This window comes from Oncorhynchus mykiss, chromosome 12 (genome assembly GCF_057628025.1).
Source record: "Oncorhynchus mykiss isolate SJ-2025 chromosome 12, ASM5762802v1, whole genome shotgun sequence".
In the NCBI taxonomy this organism is placed as follows: domain Eukaryota; kingdom Metazoa; phylum Chordata; class Actinopteri; order Salmoniformes; family Salmonidae; genus Oncorhynchus; species Oncorhynchus mykiss.
This window is the reverse complement of record NC_143033.1, coordinates 71,275,897-71,300,759: the sequence shown is the minus strand read 5'-3', so window position 1 is coordinate 71,300,759 and position 24,863 is coordinate 71,275,897. Positions and strand designations below refer to the sequence as shown.

The 24,863-nt window shown below is 44.5% G+C and overlaps 1 protein-coding gene across 4 annotated transcripts in view; it reads left to right on the top strand.

Moving 5' to 3' along the window:
• LOC110538107 (junction plakoglobin a) overlaps positions 1-20,655 on the top strand; it is a 58,417-nt gene extending 37,762 nt beyond the window's left edge. For all 4 annotated transcript variants that reach the window (XM_036938138.2, XM_090193156.1, XM_090193155.1 and 1 more), the window contains 12 exons: positions 3,686-3,924; positions 4,735-4,936; positions 5,685-5,829; positions 5,977-6,080; positions 6,762-7,100; positions 10,645-10,797; positions 11,733-11,852; positions 12,012-12,162; positions 14,711-14,832; positions 15,589-15,631; positions 17,785-17,934; positions 19,451-20,655. In XM_036938138.2, coding sequence (XP_036794033.1) covers positions 3,686-3,924; positions 4,735-4,936; positions 5,685-5,829; positions 5,977-6,080; positions 6,762-7,100; positions 10,645-10,797; positions 11,733-11,852; positions 12,012-12,162; positions 14,711-14,832; positions 15,589-15,631; positions 17,785-17,921 — 1,755 coding nt within the window. In that variant the 3' untranslated portion in view covers positions 17,922-17,934; positions 19,451-20,655. The remainder of the gene's footprint in view (positions 1-3,685; positions 3,925-4,734; positions 4,937-5,684; positions 5,830-5,976; positions 6,081-6,761; positions 7,101-10,644; positions 10,798-11,732; positions 11,853-12,011; positions 12,163-14,710; positions 14,833-15,588; positions 15,632-17,784; positions 17,935-19,450) is intronic.
• The last annotated feature ends 4,208 nt before the right edge of the window (positions 20,656-24,863 follow it).

Sequence of the window (24,863 nt, the reverse complement as noted above, 5' to 3'; positions counted from 1 at the left end):
TAAAGTACAGATACCCCCAAAAACTACTTAAGCAGTACTTTAAAGTATTTTTACTTAAGTATTTTATACCACTGCAGCTAATCAAATTGAAAATATGGCCTTTGATTTCTAGATTAAAGACCTTCCAATGGATGACCTTGTCCCCCCCCCCCTCCCCCCTCCCTGCCTGCTGGGAGCAATCTTTGATCAAACTCAATAACACTGTTTAAACAAATAGGCTGATTTGGAAATGATTCAGCCAGTAACTATTGTAAGAGAAAAGTGTGTACTGTGTACAGTGCCTTCAGAAAGTATTCAAACCCCATTACTTAAAATGGATTAAATTGCAACGTTTTGTAATGTCAGTGGAATTATGTTTTTAGAAATGTGTACAAACAAATTAGAAAATTAACATCTGAAACGTCTTAAATCAATAAGTATTCCACCACTTTGTTAAGGCAAGCCTAAATCATTTCTGTAGTAAATAAAACGTTGCTTAACAACTCACGTACGTTGCATGGACTCACTCCGTATGCAATAATCGTGTTGATCATGATTTGTGAATGACTACCTCATCTCTGTACCCCTACACATACAATTATCTGTAAGGTCCCTTAGTAGAGCAGTTGAATTTCAAACACAGATTCGACCACTGATCACTCCACCCATCAACCACCGAGGAGCGTGCTCTCGCAGCCCCGGACAGGTGATATTCTGCCCAAACGCTATACCCCATTGGCTTTCAAACCTTGTTCCTGCAGCTACCCAGTGCTTAATTTGGGAAACCAAGTGAAATCTGTTCCCGAACATCAATAGTAACATGTTTTCGCAAACAAAACATATTTCACTAAACTGTTGACAGCCCGTCTGGGCGCTCAGGAAAGGAATAAAGGAGAGAGTGGAGGAGATGGAAATGCATGATGGTGAGATATTCTGTATAGCTGAAGGTAATGTGACTCTCAATTAATTATGAAAATATATTTTTTTAAATCCCTATTAGTAGGCTATTCAAAAATCAGGCTAAGTGTAAACCGCCCTGCACAAACATTGAACCAAGAGCATCACCTAGGGCTGGCTACATGTTTTCTCCCAGACTCATGGATAGACATTTTGAAGAGTAGCATAAGGTAACCAGTCCACCCAGTATGTATAATAATATGGTCCACACTCAAAGGCGATTATTCAAATTAATTTAATTTTGGAGCATAAGCTAGGCCAATTATGTACCAAGACATCTTAAATCAGTGTTTGTTTAATGTTTTTCTGCCATGCGTAATGTGCACTAGGCTGTGTGTTGTATAACGGCACAATCAGCATTTTTATTGGATTAGATTTTTTTCGGGCTTGGGCTCATAACCTATTCGTGTTTTGAATGAATCATCACCTTAGAAAGGCTGTCCAATTTGTTGTGTTAGGCTTTCAAACAACATCCACAATAATCATGTTTTACACTGTTTCAACCTGCTGTTGAACTTCTTAGTTCAAATTGATCATCACAGTGGGGTGAGTTTTAAAAGTACGATAGGCCTACTGTTTTGATGATAAGTGTTTGATGTGCTTTTCGAAGCACTTTCATGGGTGTCTGAGTGGTTAGAGGGACAATGGAGCCCTGAGTACTAGGCCATTAGGACCTGATGGTAGATGGCAAAATTGGGTACTATCAAAAGCATGTTCAGAGTACATAAAAGGAGATTAATGTGACTCAACAGTCACATGGAATTTTACTGCGGTCTTGACTCATGACTGCCTGTGTGGCGGTAATATGGTCACTGCAACAGCCTAAGTCCTTCCTAACTCAGTTGTCAGAGAGGAAGGACACCACTCAGGGATTTCACAATGAGGCCAATGGTGGTTTAATGGCTGTGATAAAAGAAAACTGATGGTGGATCAACAACATTGTAGTTACTCCACAATACTAACCTAATTGACAAAGTGAAAAGAAGGAAGCCTGTACAGAATGCAAGTATTCCAAAACATAACATGCAACAAGGGAATCCAAAACATGCAACAAGGGAATTAAAGTAATACTGCAAAAAATGTGTCAACGCAATTCACTTTTTGTCCTGAATACAAAGTGTTATGTTTGGGGCAAATCCAATACAACACATTACTGAGTACCAATCTCCATATTTTCAAGCATAGTGGTGGCTGCATCATGTTATGGGTATGCTTGTAATCGTTTAGGACTGGGGAGTTTTTCAGGATAAAAAATAAACGGAATGTCGCTAGGCACAGGCAAAATCCTATAGGAAAACCTGGTTCAGTCTGCCTTCCACCAGACACTGAGAGATTAATTCACAGTTCAGCAGGACAATAACCTAAAACACAAGGCCAAATCTACACTGCAGTTTCTTACCAAGAAGACAGTGAATGTTCCTGAGTGGCCGAGTTGCAGTTTTGACTTAAATCTACTTGAAAATCTATGGCAAGACCTGAAAATGGTTGTCTAGCAATGATCAACAACCAATTTCACAGAGCTTGAATCATTTTGAAAGGAATAATGGGCAAATGTTACACATTCCAGGTGTGGAAAGCTCTTAGAGACTTACCCAGAAAGACTCAAAGCTGTAATCGCTCCCAAGGGTCTAGAAAGTATGTAAATTAGATAAATGTGCAAACCTTTCTAAAAACACATTTTCACTTTGTCACTAAGGGGTATTGTGTGTAGCCCGGTGATAAAAATGTCTATTTAATCACTGTTTATTTCAGGCCATAACACAACACAATGTGGAATAAGGAATGTGGAATAATAACTGGTATTAATACCTTCTGAAGGCACTGTGTCTCTTGTACAATAGAAGTACTATTATGTCCTCAATAGTGACATTGACTCTGTCACTGTTGTGTGCTGTCCCTCCTCACACTTGAGCACCGTCCTGCTGACTAGCATTGATCCAGTTCCATGCTTGACTAGCTCCTTGTCAAGTGTCAGTTGTGCAGAGGCGAGGACGGAGTCAGGCACAGGACACAGAACTGAGTAAAATAACGTACTTTACTCTGAAAAATAAACAGCCAATAAATCCACGCAGGGATAACAAACTCCAACACAAAAGACTAACACAAAACCAGGAACAATCACGCACAAAACATAATGAGAACCAGAGGGTTAAATAGGGAAATAATAGTAACGTAATGGGAACCAGGTGTGTACAATCAAGACATAACAAATGGAAACAGAAACGTGGATTGGTGGCAGCTAGAAAGCCGGTGACGACGATCGCCGAACGCCGCCCGAACAAGGAGAGGCACCAACTTCGGCGGAAGTCGTGACACTCCTAGCTCTCTGTGGCTCTGGCTGTGCTTGTCAAGGTCGTGACTGAGCCCATTAGATTGGACACAGATTAGGACTACAAATCCTCTCTAGGTTGATATTGTCATTTAACATCATTTCAGGTGTCCTGAAGTGATTCAGTGTACAACATTGCTTAAGTTGAGGCCTATGTGGTCAGTTCTGATTGCGATTGAAAGTCATGATGGACCCAGTCCTGCTCTGTCTTCTACTCACAATTCAAACTCAAGTCGTGGTCTGTTCCTAAATCTTGTTATCAATGACCATGTTCGATGTACCAATGAATTGCCGAAGGGCAACGTTTAAAAAAAGCCATAATCCTAAAGAAGTGTGCAGACCTAATAATGGGTCCCAACCCAATGCCACCATTTTGCATGCGCAGAAATGGACAAATATGCAACGTCTCATTCCCCACAGGTGGTGGTCAACAAGGCGGCCATGATCGTGAACCAGCTGACACGGAAAGAGGCGTCTCGCCGGGTGCTGATGCAGTCCCCCCAGATGGTGGCGGCGGTGGTGCGGGCCATGCAGAACACGGGAGACATGGAGACAGCCCGTTGTGCTGCCAGCGTCCTCCACAGCCTGTCCCACCAGAGAGAGGGCCTGCTCGCCATCTTCAAGTCCGGGGGCATCCCCGCCCTGGTCCGCATGCTCAGGTAGGAGAGGAATTCAGAATTGTAAGGTAGAATTCAGTGTTAGAAATAAAGGGATTTAGGCACACACTGTTCTGGCCTGTCTCTGCATCTGCAGTTGTGTACGTGCTGTGTGTGCTCATTTGTGTGTGCGTGTGTGTGTGTGTGTGGCGTGTGTGTGTGTGCAAGCATGGGCGTGTGTAAGTGTGTGTGTGTGCGTGCGTGCATACATGCTTATGTGTGTGTATCCAATCCACCATGTCCACTACTGCCTGAAGGCTAAGATATTAGCATATCACATTATTACCCATCAGAAATGAGGTGTCATCCTGTGCTCATTAACTTGGCCAAACTGGTTTGCACATCATTTCAACCTGACCACCAGGCTCATTTTAACCTCACGATAAGTGGTGGCCATTTTACATTTCTCAGGCAGAGCGTCCCTTTATCTCTGTTCACACAGTATAAACCCTGTATAACAGTCTAGGGGGCATCAGACAGAAACTAAATTAAGACATTTAATTAATTCAGAAACAAAATTCACATAAATACAAATGGAAAAACCTCCCTGTACAAGACTTTCAAATAGGGACTTAGATGCAGATTCATGAAAGAGAAATGTGTTTTTAATGATACAAAGAGCAGCAAGGGCAAATTTTAAAAAACAAATTAAAGCAAATGAAATTCAGAGGGAACTAATTGGGAAAAGAAAGGTCATGCTAATTTCTCTCATACCTCCCTCTCTTCATCTGGTCTCTGCCTCTCTATTTCCCTTCCTCTCCCCTCTCTCCCTGCTTCCCTCCCCTTCCCCCCTCCCCTTTCCTCTTCCCTCAGTTCTCCCATGGAGTCAGTGCTGTTCTATGCCATCACCACCCTCCACAACCTGCTACTGCACCAGGAGGGAGCCAAGATGGCGGTGCGCCTGGCTGACGGCCTGCAGAGGATGGTGCCCCTGCTGAAAAAGAGCAACCCCAAGTTCCTGGCCATCACCACTGACTGCCTGCAGCTGCTCTCCTATGGAAACCAGGAGAGCAAGGTGTGTGATGGGAGGTGGGGGGGGGGGGGGGGTCTTTGGCGTGTATGCATGGGGATCATCATATTTGGCATAGTGGTATTGGCACGGTGTGTGTGTGTGTGTTTTGGCGTGTATGCATGTGGATAATGCTTGAGACATCATATTTGGCATAGTGGTATTGGCACGGTCTACCTGCATCTCTTCACTGCAGTCGGGGGGGAGTGTGTATATATGTGTGTGTGTGTACTTGCAGGTCAGGATTATGCGTGATCCCTTTTAGTGCCACCTGCAGCTGCACTGCAGGGGAGCAAGGGTGCATATGCACGTGACTGTGTGTGTGTGTGTGTGTGTGTGTGTGTGTGTGTGTGTGTGTGTGTGTGTGTGTGTGTGTGTGTGTGTGTGTGTGTGTGTGTGTGTGTGTGTGTGTGTGTGTGTGCGTGTGTGCATGAACACAGACACGTACACTGTACATGGCCTTACCACTGGCTACCTTCAGCTGCATTGCTACAGAGTTTGGACATTACATTACATTGCATTATGAATTGTCTCAAATATGATTGTTAGAATAATAGTGTCTTTAATACCCTCTATTACATCAGTAATATGCTGAATATTAAGTGAATATAATTCAATCAAATACACATACTGCTATTATTATTCAAACAATCATATTTGAGACAATTCATAATGCAATGTAATGCAATGTCCAACCTCTGTAATGATATTTCATTGTATATGACAGTGTTTTTTTCATTGTTATTCCTCTCAGCTTATCATCCTAGCCAACGGGGGCCCTGAGGGGCTGGTCTTCATCATGAGGAACTATAATTATGAGAAACTGCTGTGGACCACCAGCCGTGTGCTCAAAGTTCTCTCTGTGTGCCCTAGCAACAAGCCCGCCATAGTGGAAGCTGGTGAGTGTGTGTGTGTGTTTTTGGGGTGGGTGGGTGTGTGTGTTATGTGTGTGTCTGTACGTATGTGTGTGTCTGTGTGTGTGTGTGTGTGTTGTCTCATCCTATCCATCAAGGAGTCATCTTTAACCTCCTCTTTCATCCTTCCAGGGGGCATGCAGGCCCTGGGACAGCACCTGACTGGCTCCAGCCAGCGCCTCACACAGAACTGCCTCTGGACCCTAAGGAACCTGTCTGATGCTGCCACTAAACAGGTCAGGAAACCACAGAGTCCATTTTGAATCAGCATAGACCGTACCATAGACTAATACAGAGAGTCTATAAAGACCAATGACTGTATATACAGTATGAATGAACAAAGTCATCGATCACATGACACCCTTTATTCCTATGAGAAGACTCCATATTGCATTGAAGCCAAATTAAGTTGGTTAAGATGGCGTCTTACGGGGACGTATCATGCACAGTTTGAGCTCCTCCAGGAAGTGACGTTGCAGGCAAGCTCAGTGCTGCCCCATTTCATTGAGTAACTCCAGTTGAAAGCCGACCAGGGTACTGCTGGCTGCCATTCACAACTAAACCATCCTTATCTTCTGTGTGCGATTTTAAGATAATTGGTACAAGGACATACATCTGGTATATTAGAAAGGCAGCTATTGGTGCCATGATTGTCTTCAAAAATGTGAAGATTGACCATGTGGAGGATCATTTTTCCATTCACAATAATGGGAGATCCTGTTTTCTGCTAACAATCCCGTGGTCGGCCTTGAAATTCTTTGGTTTCAAAGAGGCAGTCGTTCTCCCCTGATGAAGACGGTACCATCGAGTTCTACAGAGACAGTAACATAGTTGGAGTTCTACAGTAAAACATATAATGAACAAACAAAGGACGCACAAATGAAGAATTCTCGACCCGCCTCTCTCTCTGTCTGTAGGAGGGTCTGGACGGCCTGCTGCAGGTGTTAGTGGGACAGCTGGGTTCGGACGACGTCAACATGCTGACGTGCGCCACGGGGATCCTGTCCAACCTCACCTGCAACAACTCCCGCAACAAGACCCTGGTCACGCAGTGCGGCGGCGTCGAGGCGCTCATCCACGCCGTGCTGCGGGCAGGAGAAAAGGAGGATGTGGCTGAGCCCGCCGTCTGCGCCCTGCGCCACCTGACGTCACGCCACCAGGACGCTGAGCTGGCCCAGAATGCTGTGCGGCTGCATTATGGTATTCCTGCCATTGTCAAGCTGCTGGGGCAGCCCCACTACTGGCCTGTGGTGAAGGTGAGGGGGGAGATAGTTGGTTGGGGAGGGGATGGGAGTGGGGAAGAGGTGAGAAAAAGGTATACTGTGCTTGTTTTGTCTGTCTCGTTGTTTTGTCTGTCTCGCTGTTTTGTCTGTCTCGTTGTTTTGTCTGTCTCGTTGTTTTGTCTGTCTCGTTGATTTGTCTGTCTCGTTGTTTTGTCTGTCTCGTTGTTTTGTCTGTCTCGTTGTTTTGTCTGTCTCGTTGTTTTGTCTGGCTGGTAGCTCCATTACTGAACTTTGGTTAAGTTGAAGGTGAGGGGTGAAAGATCAGAGAGTGAAGTTTGCAGGCTGGTTGTGGTTGTTTTGACTGACCAGTTGATCTTTTGTTTATTGTTTTGTCTGGCTTGAGTGTTCGGTTGTTTTCTTTGGCTTTCTGTTTTGTCTTTGTGATTGTTTTGTTTACCTAAATAACCGGTTGTGGTACATCCATTTTATTTATGTGTCTATATCCAGCAGCTGCAGTCAGATTGTAATGATTCCTCATTTAACGGGTGCTTGAGTGAGGTTAAAATCATTACATACAGCCACCACTCATTGTCCCCTTCTTTGCAATGTGTGATGCACTGTACATATTAATACATTTTTTTTTATTTTTTTTTACTTGAATTGGAAACAACATGGCTGTATTATATAGGGCTCTATTTCATTTGCATTGCAGGAAGTTCAGGTTTACAGCGTTATTGAATGTTCCCGCTTTAGTGGAGACTTTATTCATAGTAAACACTTCATATGTCGGTCCAATCGGAAATGACCTTCACATTTCTATTGAGCCCTTCATTTAGTTGTAGCTGTTGTTTGACGATTGTAGTACTTTAATAAAGGAGGACTTTTAAATGAAAGCAGGTCAGAGGGGATGTTTTGGAGAAAGTGGGACCTGCATATGGGAAGAAGTTGTCCACTATGCGAGATGTAGTGCAGGCAGGGTACTGGGCTGTACCCTGTGGCAGGGCACAGGACGTGCTTCCCATAATCCCGCTGGGTTGCTCTGGAGACCATTCGGCGGCCTCAGACAACACCCGCTGGCTCCCACTGTCCCCTCTCTAGCTTTTTGTTTTTGTTTTGGAGAAAACGAGGGAGGGAGGGAGTGAGAGAGAGAAAATACACAAAGATGAAGTTAAATAGAAATGGCTAATTTGGGTGAGAGAGAGAGAGAAGGGGCTGCTCACAGGCAGTAAGTGTAGCATGCTTCACACAACAACGTCACGGTGGGACAATGATAACATCGTCTGGGATTTGCAAGGCCTTCGATGTCATTCTTTGTCAATGAAAACAAGATGGGTTGGATTTTTCTCTGAATCCAGTGGCTACCTTGTACATTCATATCAATGTGTTATTGTTGTCTGTTTCATCAGGGAATAGTGCACACCCATCTTTGACAGCAGGTGGATTTAAGGATAGCAAGAGAGTTAAATGCTCAACTTGCCAGAATAACCACTCTCACAATGAAATAAATCAAGCTAAAACATCAGCCTAGTATGAGGGTAAACCAACGTCTAACATTATTAGCTATGCTGTTGATATAGAGTAGATATAGTACAATGATAGTAGGCATAATAGTAATATCAATAGTAATACAGTATAGCAATAGTTGGATACTAGTAATATCAGTGGTACGTTATCATTGTTTTAATGCCATCTTTACTTTATGAGTGGTAGTTTTCCTCTCTTGTGATCTCGACAGTCAACTAGTATGATAAGGAAGGTTACGTTCCCTTCCCCCTCCAACCCCGCGCTGCAGTCTCTGATCTCCTCTGATTCGCTCCCAGCAAGCAGCATCCGTGAAGCACGCTTGAGTTCATGCCAATCGGATCAGAACACTTCAATGGTCGAGGGTATGTGTGTGTCCTGCTGTCCTGCTCTGTCGTTCCCATGGGCACTGGTCCACAAGAATGGCCCTTTATTTTTACCCCGATGTGCACTAGCCTCTCTGTGTGTCGTGTTTGTGTCCCAATAGTCCATCTGCGTTCTTTCCTTGTGTCCTTTCCCTCAATTCTGATATGAAAGTATTTGATGAGGGAGTGAAGGCAGTGTGGTAGGCACCTATCTAGTGTTTTCACCTGCCATTGGTCTTGAAGGACAGAGGAAAGTCATCCATTTAAGAGTATTTGTACCCGCTTTGTGTGTGCGTGTAGGCCTATGCATGTGCACTTGGCAAGTGGCCATGTGTGACTTCACGACTCCAGTGACACATGTCCCCCATCTGTAGCAGCAGGTAAACATTGACACCTCTCATCCTCTACTTCAACTGACAGAAAGGTGTTTGAGTTTTCTAAGGCCTATTGGCAGCCAGCTATCCATGTATTGGCAGCCAGCTACCCATGTATTGGCAGCCAGCTATCCATGTATTGGAAGCTTGTTGCTGATTACTTGAACATGTATACAATACTTCCCATTTAGGGGCTATTAGGCTTTCTGAGTTCATTATCTCTGATTGACTTGTATTTAGTTCCCCCCCCCCCACACACACACACACACACACACACACACACACAAACACAAACACACACACACACACACACACTGCTCTCTCCCTCACACACACACACCTCCTCTATCTCTGCGTCCTTCTGCTCTACGTCAGCCAAAAGGGTTGTCTGCACCAAGCTGTGCCTAATCACTCATTTACACCTTCTGAATTTAAACCTCATACTGTATGTGTGTGTGTGCGCGCGTGTGTGTGTGCGTCTTCTTGTCTATCCAAACTCAAATGAATAAGCAGAGAGAGCAGTATAAATATGTATGCTGGAATGTACACGTGTTTATGTTCATCTGTGACCTCGTACACATACATGTTCTGTGCACAAGCAGGATCTAATCTTTCATTTACAGGTTGAATTAGCCAATCGTTCCGCCCTCTCCCTTTCTCTCTCTCTGCACGGTGTGGAGGCAGACGCAACGGGCCATGCCTGCATTTTCCTCCTGATCTGCACTCCTCACTGACAGACAGCAGGGGATTTGTGTGTGTGTGTGTGCGTGTGCGTGTGTGTGTGTGCATTGGCGTGTGTGGAGGATTAGGCAACCAGACCTCCATCACAGAACACGCCAGTGGAGGATTCTCAATCCAGCCGGAGCTCTTTTAATAAAGGGGATGTTGTTATTTAATGATGTGAAATGAATGAGGTTTTTAAAAGGGGACTATATAAGATGTTATTGGCCCCTGTTGGGGCTAGGGGTCGGTGTATGGGAAATGGGAGGTAACAGGGCAGGGTTATGGTAAGCCAGACCATCATTTCAGGAGATGGCATCTCATGTTCTGTTAAATGTGATTGCAGTTACATTGCTGCAGCGTGCATCACTTGCACAGTCGCACAAATAGGTGTATATCTTAGCGTATGCGTTCTTTCACATGAGCTCCACACTGCAGTGCCAAGTCCTTAATAGATGTGTACTATATGCTTTCATACATGCACTCTCATAATCATGCAGTATATCATGTATTTGTGCATAAGGTAGCAGTAACAGAGATAATATTGGTGCTTTTTCCATACAGCTACGTTCAACCCGCCCCCTCTCTTTCCCATAGGCCACGGTTGGTCTGATCCGTAACCTGGCGCTGTGCCCAGTCAATCAGGCCCCACTGAGGGATGCTGGAGCCATCCCCCGATTGGTCAACCTGCTGCTGAAGGCTCACCAGGACACCCAGAGACACGCCTCCAGTTCTCAGCAGACGTACCAGGTCAGCCACAACACCATTCAGCACATAAGACTCACTATCACAGGAATGACACTGTCATAATCCACAATGATAGAAGTTATGTCACCTTCACCACAAATATGCAAGTCACTCACAGTTACAGCACATACACAGAGTGAGTCGCCGCCATTGCAACCCACATACCACGGATGAATCCACTCCATTACTTGCTAGCCATATCACACAATCACCTCAGCCAAATGCAGAATTCAAATACGCTGAAGCCCCCCAAGGCAACATTCTTTCAACACTCTGCACATCAAATCACAAACATCCCAAGGCTGCATTCTCTGTGTTTGAAACAGTTCCTCACACTGTAGAAATAGTAGGTTGTATTTCAGACTCGGTAAAGGGGTGCAATGCGTCACACAGGGGTCCCAGCAGGATTGTCCATGTGGTCACCGCCATGCCCCAGCTCCAGCACACGCCCCCATCCCAGAACTCTCCAACCCAGTGTTGGCCAGCGGCCTATGGGGAGACTCAGTGACAGAGATCCATTTCAGTCCACTGGCCCACTTTGAACTCTGAGCTGCACAACAATATGCACACGTATAGACAGAGAGCTGTGGTTTGAGGGGAAATAAGAAGTGTGGGCTTTCACTGATTCGTTGTCTGTAAATAGTTACTTAAACTTGAGACATACACACCCTCTCAATTTTATGCGGTTTTGAAGCCATGAGGAGCTTGGCCAAATTATTTGGGATACAGTGTTCTCTGTATGATACAGTGCTCTCTTAGTGTCAAAGTTGTATTGTTAAGATTGTCAAACCAGCTTACATGAAGTAGATCAGACACACACACACACGCGCAATGTTAAATGATGAAAACAAACCCATATATCAACTTATCGTCACAGAGGATTTCACAAAGTCACACACATACACAGTTCCTAACTCTCTTCCCCACTCTCCACTCAGGATGGTGTTCGTATGGAGGAGATAGTGGAGGGCTGTACAGGAGCCCTGCACATCCTGGCTAGAGACCCCGTCAACAGGGGAGAGATCGCCAGCATGCAGACCATCCCACTCTTTGTACAGGTCTAATACATGAATGTCTAATACATCTAACACAACTCTGTTGGTGTTGTATGCACTTGTGTGAGAGAGAGGAAGTGGAAACATTTGTGAAAATAAGTGAGTGTGTGTATTTTAGCAGATGTGTCTGAGCTCTCCCTCCCTCTCTCCATCCGTCCGTAGCTGTTGTACTCGTATGTGGAGAACGTGAAGCGTGTGTCTGCGGGGGTGCTGTGTGAGCTGGCCCTGGACAAGCAGTCTGCGGAGATGATCGACGCAGAGGGAGCCTCCGCCCCGCTCATGGAGCTGCTGCACTCCAACAACGAGGGCATCGGTCAGTCTCTTCATAAACAGCAGCTTACGCTTTAGTGGATTTTATACAGCTCTCTTTTTTAAACAAACACTTGGGCTTTCAACAAACATTCATATATCTGTTCTTTAAACAAAGACTTTCAAAACAGTCCCATGTACGGTGCATTCGGAAGGTATTCAGACCCCTTGACTTTTTCCACATTTTGTTACGTTACAGCTTTATTCTGAAATAGATTTTTATAAATAGATTTTTTATACATTTTTATAAATTTTTTTATAAATAGATTTCCCACATCAATCTACACGCAATACCCCATAATGACAAACTAAAAACAGGTTTTTAGACATTTTTGCAAATGTATTCAAAATAAAAAACGGAAATATGACATTTACATAAGTATTCAGACCCTTTACTCAGTACTTTGATGAAGCACCTTTGGAAGCGATTCAAGCCTTGAGTCTTCTTGGGTATGACGCTACAAGCTTGGCACACTTGTATTTGGGGAGTTTCTCCCATTCCTCTCTGCAGATCCTCTCAAGCTCTGTCAGGTTGGATGGGGAGCGTCACTGCACAGGTATTTTCAGGTCTCTCCAGAGATGTTCGATCAGGTTCAAGTCCGGGCTCTGGCTGAGCACTCAAGGACATTCAGAGACTTGTCCCGAAGTCACTCCTGCATTGTCTTGGCTGTGTGCTTAGGGTTGTCTGAGGTCCTGAGCATTCTGGAGCAGGTTTTCATCAAGGATCTCTCTGTATTTTGCTCCGTTCATCTTTGCCTCGATCCTGACTAGTCTCCTAGTCCCTGCCGCTGAAAAACATCCCCACAGCATGATGCTGCCACCACCATGCTTGACGCTTGGCATTCAGGCCAAAGAGTTCAATCTTGGTTTCATCAGACCAGAGAATCTTGTTTCTCATAGTCTGAGAGTCATTATGTGCCTTTTGGAAAACTCTAAGTGGGCTGTAATGTGTATTTTACTGAGGAGTGGCTTCCGTCTGGCCACTCTACCTTAAAGGCCTGATTGGTGGAGTGCTGCAGAGATGGTTGTCCTTCTGGAAGGTTCTCCCATCTCCACAGAGAACCTTTAGAGCTCTGTCAGACTGACCATCGGGTTCTTGGTCACCTCCCTGAACAAGGCCCTTCTCCCCCGATTGCTCAGTTTGGCCGGCGGCCAGCTCTAGGAAGAGTCTTGGTGGTTCCAAACTTCTTCCATTTAAGGATGATGGAGGCCACTGTGTTCTTTGGGACCTTCAATGCTGCAGAAATTTTTTTGGTACCCTCAGATCTGTGCCTCAACACAATCCTGTCTCGGAGCTCTACTGACAATTCCTTCGACCTCATGGCTTGGTTTTTGCTCTAACATGCACTGTCAACTGTGGGACCTTAAATAGACAGGTGTGTGTCTTTACAAATTATGTCCAATCAATTGAATTTACCACAGGTGGACTCCAATCAAGTTGTAGAAACATCTCAAGGATGATCAATGGAAACAGGATGCACCTGAGCTCAATTTCAAGTCACATAGCAAAGGGTCTGAATACTTATGTAAATAAGGTATTTCTGTTTTTTTAAGTGTTAATAAATTTGCTAAAATGTCTAAAAACCTTTTTTTGATTTGTCATCATGGGGTATTGTGTGTAGACTGCTGACAATTTAAAAAAATGTAATCCATATTAGAATAAGGCTGTAATGTAATGACATTTGGAAAAGGTCAAGGGTCTGATTATTTTCCAAAGGCACTGCACATACAAATAGACACACACACACACACACGTGCCTCTCCTACACTCTTAGAAAAAAAGGTGCTATCTAGAACCTAAAAGGGTTCTTCAGCTGTCCCCATTGGAGAACCCTTTGTAGAACCATTTTTGGTACTAGGTAGAACCCTTTTGGTTCCAGGTAGAACCGTTTTGGGTTCCATGTAGAACCCTTTCCACAGAGGGTTCTACCTGGAACCAAAAAGGGATCTCCAATGGGGACAGCCGAAGAACCCTTATGGAAACCTTTTTTTAAGAGAGTGTACACACTAACCTCCACACCTTCCCCCCTTCTCTTTCTCTCTCTCTCTCTCACACACACAAGCATATGCACACAGACCACAATCAAATATGACATCTTTCTCTATCTCTCCCTGGGCTCTCTCCATCTTCTTTTAATAATGTGTGCTGACTAATCAAACATGATATCTCTGCCTCCCATCTCTCTTTCCCCATCTTGCTTGCTCAATGTTGTCCTATGTACACATTAGCATTTTGGGTACTCATCATAACTGTCAAAGCATAGAGGCAATGACAAACAACCTCTTGATATCCCTCCCTCCCTCCCTCCCTCCCTCCCTCCCTCCCTCCCTCCCTCCCTCCCTCCCTCTTTCCATGTCTCCCCACACCCCTCCCTCCCTACCTCCCTCCCTCCCTCCCTCCCTCCATGTCTCCCCACACCCCTCCTTCCCTCCCTCCCCACACCTCTCCCTCCCTCCCTCCCTCCCTCCCTCCCTCTTTCCATGTCTCCCCACACCTCTCCCTCCTTCCCTACCTCCCTCCCTCCCTCCCTCCCTACACCTCTCCCTCACAGCCACCTATGCAGCAGCCGTTCTCTTCCGTATCTCGGAGGACAAGAGTTCTGACTACAGGAAGCGTGTGTCCGTGGAGCTCACCCACTCACTGTTCAAACACGACCCTGCAGCCTGGGAGATGGTAAGCCTCTGCCTCTGACGCCGCCTATAGCCTGGGAGCGATCAGTACAAGGATCAGTCAGTAGTGGCTGGCCCTGTTTGAACACCTTTAAGGTTGATCTCAGTTGTCTATAAGGGCTTGACTGGCTTACACCCTTGGATTGCTTTAAACCAATCCCATATTTCTCAGATCAGTCATTGCTTCAGGGGAGAACTGTAGCAAAATCCAAATACACACAAGTGGACACGACACAATCGATACCACTCAGTAATCAATCTGTATGTTGACCTTTCCTGCTCGCATTACCATAAGAATGAATCCCCGATAACTAACTCTATCTAGTGTTTGTACATCATTTCAAAACCTGCATGCCTAATGCGCTAAGTATCTCCGAGCCCCACACATCGCCACAGGCTTCCAAAGCTCAATGGATAATTACCGCCATCGAGGCTCACCGATTGGATTAGTGGCAGATCTGGCATAGGTTTTAATCAATCACATCGAGCTGGTAACCTGCTGACTCATCAGGTTGTCAAGGGGAACAGAGACAGGGAGGCCCAAACAGACAGGTCTACTGTTTACACTACGTCCACCATGAGGAAGTATTGAACTCCAAAGGGATAGATTTACTGACTGGGCGTCGTTGGCACCAGATGTAAAGTTAACGTCTGCCTCTGTCGTTTTTTTAGAAGGGCTTTATCCGATAAAAGTATAGTATTGAAGTTAGAATGGTACATCTTTACTTGAATATTTCTCAATCTCTCTCTTTCTCTCCAGGCCCACAATGCTGTACCCATGCAAGCTGCATACTTGGCGGATGGTGAGTGTGGACCAGTCCTGTCCTACAATACAGTACACCAACGTAACACCACTTTTGTATTCTATGCTAGATGATAAACCAGGTGGTTCAAGCCCTGAATGCTGATTGGCTGAAAGCCGTGGTATATCAGACCGTGTACCATGGGTATAACAAAAAATGACTATTTACTGGTCTAATTGCGTTTGAAACCAGTTTATAATAGCAGTAAGGCACCTCAGGGGTGTGCGGTATATGGCCAATACACCACGGCTAAGGTCTGTATCCAGGTACTCCTCGTTGCCTCGTCCGTAAGAACAGCCCTTCACCATGGTATATCAGCCATATACCACACCTCCTCAGGCCTTAATGCTTAAATATACTACTGCAACGAACATCTTACATTACACTACTGCGTTTCACCAAAAAATGACAAGAGAGAGATAGATCGACGAACCAGAAGAGAGAGGCAGAGAGGATTTGACACACACGGATTGAAATGGATTGACACCCACACACACACCAGAGTCAGACCTCATTTAGGTTAAGTGCCACTTGATTGGTTTCCTGTCAGTGGCTGTGACAGTGGACTGTGTGTACCAGAGGGTGATCATTAAATCAACGTGCAAGCATTGTCACAGCAAAGTCTGCCCTTGTCTCACTAGTCACGCACACACACATACTTGTACATGATTGGGAGAAAAAAATCGCAAATAATTGAGTTTCTCTCTCATGTACACGCACACACACACACACACACACAGACACACACACACACACACACAAACACACACACACACACAATAGTGAGCATCAGAGAAGAGGAGGAATAGGAGAGGCACGTGTCTATAGAAAGCCGGAGCCAGGTCTCGTCCTTTTCCCCCTCAGCAGTCCTTCAGGCCCTGGGAGTGTGGGGGACCCCTGCTGTTTATATAATGCACTCGGCCCTCTGGCCGTACTCCAGAGATTGTGTGTGGGTGTGTGGGTGTGTGTGCATTCATGTGCGTTCATGTGTGTGTTTCTCTCTGATGTGTCTGTTCCCGCCATGTCCAGGAGAGGGGGGAGGGTGTCAGGGGGCGTGGTAATGGGGGGAGGAGGGGTACACTGTAGGATGTCAGCGGGGATGTCATTAAATTCACAGAGGTACCTGTCTATTTCCCCTCTGGTCACAATTTCCATGTCATTTACATTTCCATTAACTGGCCATCTATCGTCGTCAAGCGATCTCCCGCACTCTATCCCGCTCTCTCTCTCACTCACACACACACACACGCTGCTGAGTTGACACCCACACTCTCTTTTCCACTGCACGGCTAATGCTCCTTCCTGTGATTGCGTAACACTTCTCTATAGAAAACACTGGCACTCTCTCTGTCTCTCTCTGGTGAATATATATTTTGTTTTTCCCCCCTAGCTCTGTCGGTCACTACTGTCTCTTTGCAGTCATACAGCGTCTTTCTCTTGCTAATCTTAGGTCTCGGTCATATGTCCTAGTTGTGAATCTCCACTCTGTCTTCCTCTCCTCTGGTCCATCCCTCTCTCTGCATACAGTAAATCCTCCTCATTTCAATATCTTTAATTATAATTCTGAACTCTATCCCTCATATATCCCCCTGTGTGTGTGTGTGTGTGTGTGTGTGTGTGTGTGTGTGTGTGTGTGTGTGTGTGTGTGTGTGTGTGTGTGCGCGTGCGTGCGCGTGTGCGTGTGCGTGTGTGTGTGTGTGTGTGTGCGCGTGCGTGCGTGTGTGTGTGTGCCTGCGTGTGGTACACTAGTCACCATCCTTCCAGAGCACTGTGTGTCCTTTCGATGCTGACGCTTAATCCATAGCGCAGTGCTCACATTATTAAACAGGGTATGAAATAGCATTAATGGAATAGAATAGAGGTGAAGGTGAAGAGATGATTATTCCTGTTCTTCTTTCCATCCGTCACAGGAAAACGTCTGCTGATGGGAGCAAAGCTCATTTCTGTCTGCCTGTCTAGTAATTTGGATGCTTGCAAACTGTCTGTCAGTGTCAATACTCCAAATAAGCTTGCCTCTCTGTTTGCCTGGGTATTCTATATTGTTTGCCTGGGTATTCTATATTGTTTGCCTAGGTATTCTATATTGCCTGGGTATTCTCATTTCTCTCTCTTTCCCTCTCTATTCCTCATCTCTCTGTCCATCCTTCCCTCAGAGCTGGATGGAGGCTACCCCCCCTATGGCTACTCTGACCTGGGCATGGGCGGGATGCCACTGGAAGCAGAGATGCATGAGCAGTACATGCCTGAGATGGCCTACGATCCCCGACAGGCCTACCCAGAGCCCCTCTAACACACAGGGCCAGGTCAGTGATGTAGATGCAACCCAGAGCCCCTTTAACATACTTGGCCACGTCAGTGATGTAGATGCTACCCAGAACCCCTTTTAACACACAGGGCCAGGTCAGTGATGTAGATGCTACCCAGAACCCCCTTTAACACACAGGGCCAGGTCAGTGATGTAGATGCTACCCAGAGCCCCTTTAACACACAGGGCCAGGTCAGTGATGTAGATGCTACCCAGAACCCCCTTTAACACACAGGGCCAGGTCAGTGATGTAGATGCTACCCAGAACCCCCTTTAACACACGGTGCCAGGTCAGTGATGTAGATGCTACCCAGAACCCCCTTTAACACACGGGGCCAGGTCAGTGATGTAGATGCTACCCAGAACCCCCTTTAACACACGGGGCCAGGTCAGTGATGTAGATGCTACCCAGAGCCCCTTTAACACACAGGGCCAGGTCAGTGATGTAGATGCTACCCAGAACCCCCTTTAACACACGGGGCCAGGTCAGTGATGTAGATGCTACCCAGAACCCCCTTTAACACACAGGGCCAGGTCAGTGATGTAGATGCTACCCAGAGCCCCTTTAACACGCAGGGCCAGGTCAGTGATGTAGATGCTACCCAGAGCCCCCTTTAACACACAGGGCCAGGTCAGTGATGTAGATGCTACCCAGAGACCCCTTTAACACACAGGGCCAGGTCAGTGATGTAGATGCTACCCAGAACCCCCTGTAATACACAGGGCCAGGTCAGTGATGTAGATGCTACCCAGAACCCCCCTTAACACACAGGGCCAGGTCAGTGATGTAGATGCATACACACACCTACACAGAGCTCCTCTAATGCACAGACTCAGCCCGTACTTTCCCCCAGTACACACATACACACAGACACTCACACGCCCAGAATGGCTGTAAAACACAGCTCTGTAGGGCCTCCCGCGGTGGTTAAAGGCGCTGTACTGCAGCGAAAGCTGCACCACCAGAGACTCTGGGTTCGCGCCCAGGCTCTGTCGTAACCGGCCGCGACCGGGAGGTCCGTGGGGCGACGCATAATTGGCCTAGCGTCGTACGGGTTAGGGAGGGTTTGGCCGGTAGGGGAATCCTTGTCTCATCGCGCACCAGCGACTCCTGTGGAGGCCGCTAACCAAGGTTGCCAGGTGCACGGTATTTCCTCCGACACATTGGTGCGGCTGGCTTCCGTGTTGGAATGGCGCTGTGTTAAGAAGCAGTGCGGCTTGGTTGGTTTGTGTATCGGAGGACGCATGACTTTCAACCTTCGTCTCTCCCGAGCCCGTATGGGAGTTGTAGCGATGAGACAAGATAGTAGTTACTAAACAATTGGATACCACGAAATTGGGGAGAAAAAGGGGTAAAAAAAAAAGCACAGCTCTGTAGTTATATAGTACACTAATATAGTATATATATATATTATATAGTACACTAATGAATAACTCAGCATACCATAATTGCAACATTTTAAGACCACATGAAACATTGGATTATGTCTAAATAACTGCCTCTTCCATTGAAGGCACGAAATGGAAAGGGTGAAATTGGCGTGAACACCATGGAGGGACAGCTGAAAGAGGATTTCACCACAAAGGGAAACTCCTATTTCATGGGGAGACATTGGCCAATCAGGGGCTGTTGTCAGAAAACACAAGAAAAAGAAAAGAAAAAAAACAATAACAAGAATTTAGTGTTCCTCAAAATGAAAAGTTGCTTTGTTACAGTTAATGTGGAGGAAAATTGAACTTTAACTTGTAGATGCTGTGTTGGTTTTAGGCGTTTCCTTGCATATTTACATTGCAGATTATTATTATTTTTCTTCATGTGTATAATTTACATGGCGGTATGCAGAGCCACATACAGTAGTCCTCAACAATAACCAGTAACATTGAGTTCAGACAAGAAGTCCTGTTCGCCACGTTATGAGACCAGTGGCTAATTGAAACAGCAGCAGTCCCTGTGCTGCCTATAACTGTCTATCAGTCCAGTCCAGTTTATGATCCAGACTGCTGCTGGGTCTGAGGTTCCGAGACACGCACCCTCTCCCCTGAATGTGTGTACACAGCCACTCTCTCCCAGCCGAGTGGTCTCCCAGGCACACTAAACTACAACTTCAGCTGGTGCGGTTGGTTCACCTCTCTTCCTGTGGACCCGGTCTTGCTCACCAACAGTTATAGACACTCAACCAACACAGTATACATATGCATCGCGGTTTAATACATTGTTCTTCAACATAAAATGTGTGTATGATCCAAAACGTCATGTCTGGCAGGCCCGCACCCTTTTACAGCTACTACAACTGTTTCCTCAAAGTACGTACGGTCGTTGTGGAGGAGGTGTTTTTTTTATGTCTTGATTTGGGGGGGGGGGGGGGGTTCTGAGGTAAGAGGCAGGGGACGAATGCCAAAGAGATTTATTTTGTGACGATGATAATCATATAGCTTTCTGTTTATTTTCTATTTTGATTGGGTGGGGGGGTTGTGTGGGGGGAAGCTGTAATCGTGGTCCTGTTTGTAGAGTGTGTGTTCTATAGCGACCCCGCTGCACATTCCTACCTTCCAAACGATAGAAAAGGCCAAGGGAAACGAGGGATGATAGAAGGATGATGTTGATAAAGAGAGGAGTGTACCATACGAATGAAGGGGAAATTAACACTATGAATATGCATTTTTACAGAACATTTTTAGTTTGAAACTTTTTTTCAAATAAAACAAACTATATTAACTAGCCTGTCTCCTGTGTATTTGTATGGCTAATTGGATCCTATTTAGCCCTGAGGTCATTGTTGCTTTCACTCACTGTCAGTCAAGCAAGGTCCAAATCCCAGACTATAAAACCCATTGCATACTGGTGGTGAAGAATCCAAAGGAAACTCTGTCTCACAGCGCCCTCATGTGTCCCTAAAAGGCAGGATATCTGCCCTCTCAGAGTACCACATTCGGGTTTCGAATAGTAATAACAACCCAAAGCTTATGATAAATACACTGATAACCAACCCCTATTCATCTGTGCATGTAACAGAGGGAGATCGTACCGGATAAAACTCACCCACGGCTGGAAACGGTGCCATTGAATCGGAAATGGGTCACGGCTCCACGGTAACCTCCATTACTGTGCGTCACACATGCCAAGTGAGAACCAGTATGAAATAAAGTGTATAGAGAGAAGGTAGAGATTCAGCATTGATTACAGTGATAGGATTTTCAGGACAACATAAGAGAAAGGAGGCAGTCTGTCTGTGTGTGTTTGTGTGCGTGTGTGTCGACTTCATACAGTATAGGCATACTGCCACCAAGTGGTTGTTGTGGTAGTTCACGGCTGGGCAGGGTGTCTGACATTTCCATCTCACAACTGACTCCTTCACTATTTGGAAAGCATGAAATTGAAGGGAAAATTCTATAGTGCACCCCAGAATATGAAGATGGGTACAACTAGAAGTTGCCCTCTTGCTTACTAAAGATAGTGTTTTAGTTACACATAATGCCGATGCTTAGATGATGTGTGGTATAGTTTCTTCCAATCCTCCCTCAACCTTGCATTCAAGAACAAGATTTTCAGCCAGAATGATTGTTGCTGTCATAAGAATGTATAAATTGCCTCATGTAAACACAGCGTCATTCGATACCATTACAGAGACGTTCTTCTAGCCGGCCTCCATTTTGATGTACACTCCAAGATCGTGGATAAATGAAGATGTCTTAGTCAGGCAGTTCACCAATGGAGGTGATTCCAATCATGATTCCAATCATGATTCCAATCATTCCAATCATTTTCCCACCATACATTTTTACCATAGGGGATTTTAGAAACACTTAAAAAAGGGCTGTGTTTTATGTAGGCTTACCCTGGCCTGACGTTTTGATAACCATATAAATTTACCTCGGACAAGGTGACTTTTATCATTATTTTCTGCTCTATTTACTCTCAGATTCCAAAATGCTAATTACTATCAACGTAGTATACAAATCCATGCAAGCTCCTGCGTGTCATCTCTAGCTGACACCTTTGCTAACAGGTATCGTGTCAATTTAAAACTTGCACAAGACACTTCACAGAATTGTCCAGACTTGCCAAAAGCCCTGAGTGATGCCAACTTTAATCTTTGGCATACTCTAGGAATCAGGACCTTTTCAGACCTATTTCATCAGAAAACCACTGCACTGAAATCCTTTCAAGAGCTCTGCAGTGAATTCAATGTGCCAAGATCCCATTAAAAAAAAAGATATCTTCAAATTAGACATGTCATTTCCTCATTTACTTCCAAGAGGAGGTTTAGAGCTCAGCTGAATGTTGTTGAAACCCTTCTTGTCACAGCACAATCCATTAAAGGCAAAATCTCCTATATCTATACTTCTTTCTGAGAAAGGAGGCTCCTCTTTTACTCCTTTGAAAATAATCTGGGAAAAGGACCTTGGTCTGACTATCAGTGATGAGTTATGGGCGGAGGTTTGCGACAGGGCATACTGCTCCTCTACTAATGTAAAAATGAAAGAATCTAATTACAAATGTTGTACAAATTTTATTACACTCCAATGAGACTCCATAGAATGAAAACAGACATTTATCCTACTTGTAAAAGATGTGGAACCTACAGTGGGGCAAAAAAGTATTTAGTCAGCCACCAATTGTGCAAGTTCTCCCACTTAAAAAGATGAGAGAGGCCTGTAATTTTCATCATAGGTGCACTTCAACTATGACAGACAAAATGAGAAATCACATAGTAGGATTTTTAATGAATTTATTTGCAAATTATGGTGGAAAATAAGTATTTGGTCACTACAAACAAGCAAGATTTCTGACTCTCACAGACCTGTAATTTCTTATTTAAGAGGCTCCTCTGTCCTCCACTCGTTACCTGTATTAATGGCACCTGTTTGAACTTGTTATCAGTATAAAATACACCTGTCCACAACCTCAAACAGTCACACTCCAAACTCCACTATGGCCAAGATGAAAGAGCTGTCAAAGGACACCAGAAACAAAATTGTAGACCTGCACCAGGCTGGGAAGATGGAATCTGCAATAGGTAAGCAGCTTGGTTTGAAGAAATCAACTGTGGGAGCAATTATTAGGAAATGGAAGACATACAAGACCACTGATAATCTCCCTCGATCTGGGGCTCCACGCAAGATCTCACCCCGTGGGGTCAAAATGATCACAAGAACGGTGAGCAAAAATCCCAGAACCACACGGGGGGACCTAGTGAATGACCTGCAGAGAGCTGGGACCAAAGTAAAAAAGCCTACCATCAGTAACACACTACGCTGCCAGGGACTCAAATCCTGCAGTGCCAGACGTGTCCCCCTGCTTAAGCCAGTACATGTCCAGGCCCGTCTGAAGTTTGCTAGAGAGCATTTGGATGATCCAGAAGAAAATTGGGAGAATGTCATATGGTCAGATGAAACCAAAATATAACTTTTTGGTAAAAACTCAACTCGTCGTGTTTGGAGGACAAAGAATGCTGAGTCGCATCCAAAGAACACCATACCTACTGTGAAGCATGGGGATGGAATCATCATGCTTTGGGGCTGTTTTTCTGCAAAGTGACCAGGACGACTGATCCGTATAAAGGAAAGAATGAATGGGGCAATGTATCGTGAGATTTTGAGTGAAAACCTCCTTCCATCAGCAAGGGCATTGAAGATGAAACGTGGCTGGGTCTTTCAGCATGACAATGATCCCAAACACACCGCCCGGGCAACAAAGGAGTGGCTGCGTAAGAAGCATTTCAAGGTCCTGGAGTGGCCTAGCCAGTCTCCAGATCTCAACCCCATAGAAAATCTTTGGAGGGAGTTGAAAGTCCGTGTTGCCCAGCAACAGCCCCAAAACATCACTGCTCTAGAGGAGATCTGCATGGGCCAAAATACCAAACCTTGTGAAGACTTACAGAAAACATTTGACCTCTGTCATTGCCAACAAAGGGTATATAACAAAGTATTGAGATAAACTTTTGTTATTGACCAAATACTTATTTTCCACCATAATTTGCCAATAAATTCATTAAAAATCCTACAATGTGATTTTCTGGATTTGTTTTCTAATTTTGTCTGTCATAGTTGAAGTGTACCTATGATGAAAATTACAGGCCTCTCTCATCTTTTTAAGTGGGAGAACTTGCACAATTGGTGGCTGACTAAATACTTTTTTGCCCCACTGTATATGCATGTATTTTGGAGCTGTAGAGAGATTGCCAGATTTTGGCAATCTATACATACTGCTGCACAGTAAATACTAGATGTACAGTTTGATATGACCCCATGTATCTATCTTCTTAATGCCCAGCAGGAATAATAATAATATAATATATATATATAATAATAATATAATAAAATAATTTTGCACGCCCAATTTTTCAGTTTTTGATTTGTTAAAAAAGTTTGAAATATCCAATAAATGTCGTTCCACTTCATGATTGTGTCCCACTTGTTGTTGATTCATCACAAAAAAATACAGTTTTATATCTTTATGTTTGAAGCCTGAAATGTGGCAAAAGGTCGCAAAGTTCAAGGGGGCCGAATACTTTCGCAAGGCACTGTATATTACTTTTTTCTTTTTTAATAATTATTCTTTATATTCTTCTTTTTATTATATATTTTTTTTCATTTTCATTATTATTGTTAGTTTTTTATTTTAGCATTTAAAAAAAAATATACATATTTTTTATATTTTTTGTATATATATTTTTTAAATAAAGTCTGTCACATCTGTGAATGTGGAATGTGGTTTGTTGGTTGATTGAAAAACACTTAATAAAACTTTAAATTGAAAAAAAAATAAGTGAAAAAAGTCAGGTAAATATACTACATCTTTATCAATGTTAGAATTTCTGAAATAAATCATTTAATCAAAACCATTAAATTGTACAACAGGTGCTATTTTTTTTGTTGTAACAAAGTTCTGTATGTCAATCCCAAAAATTCTACTATAAATACAGG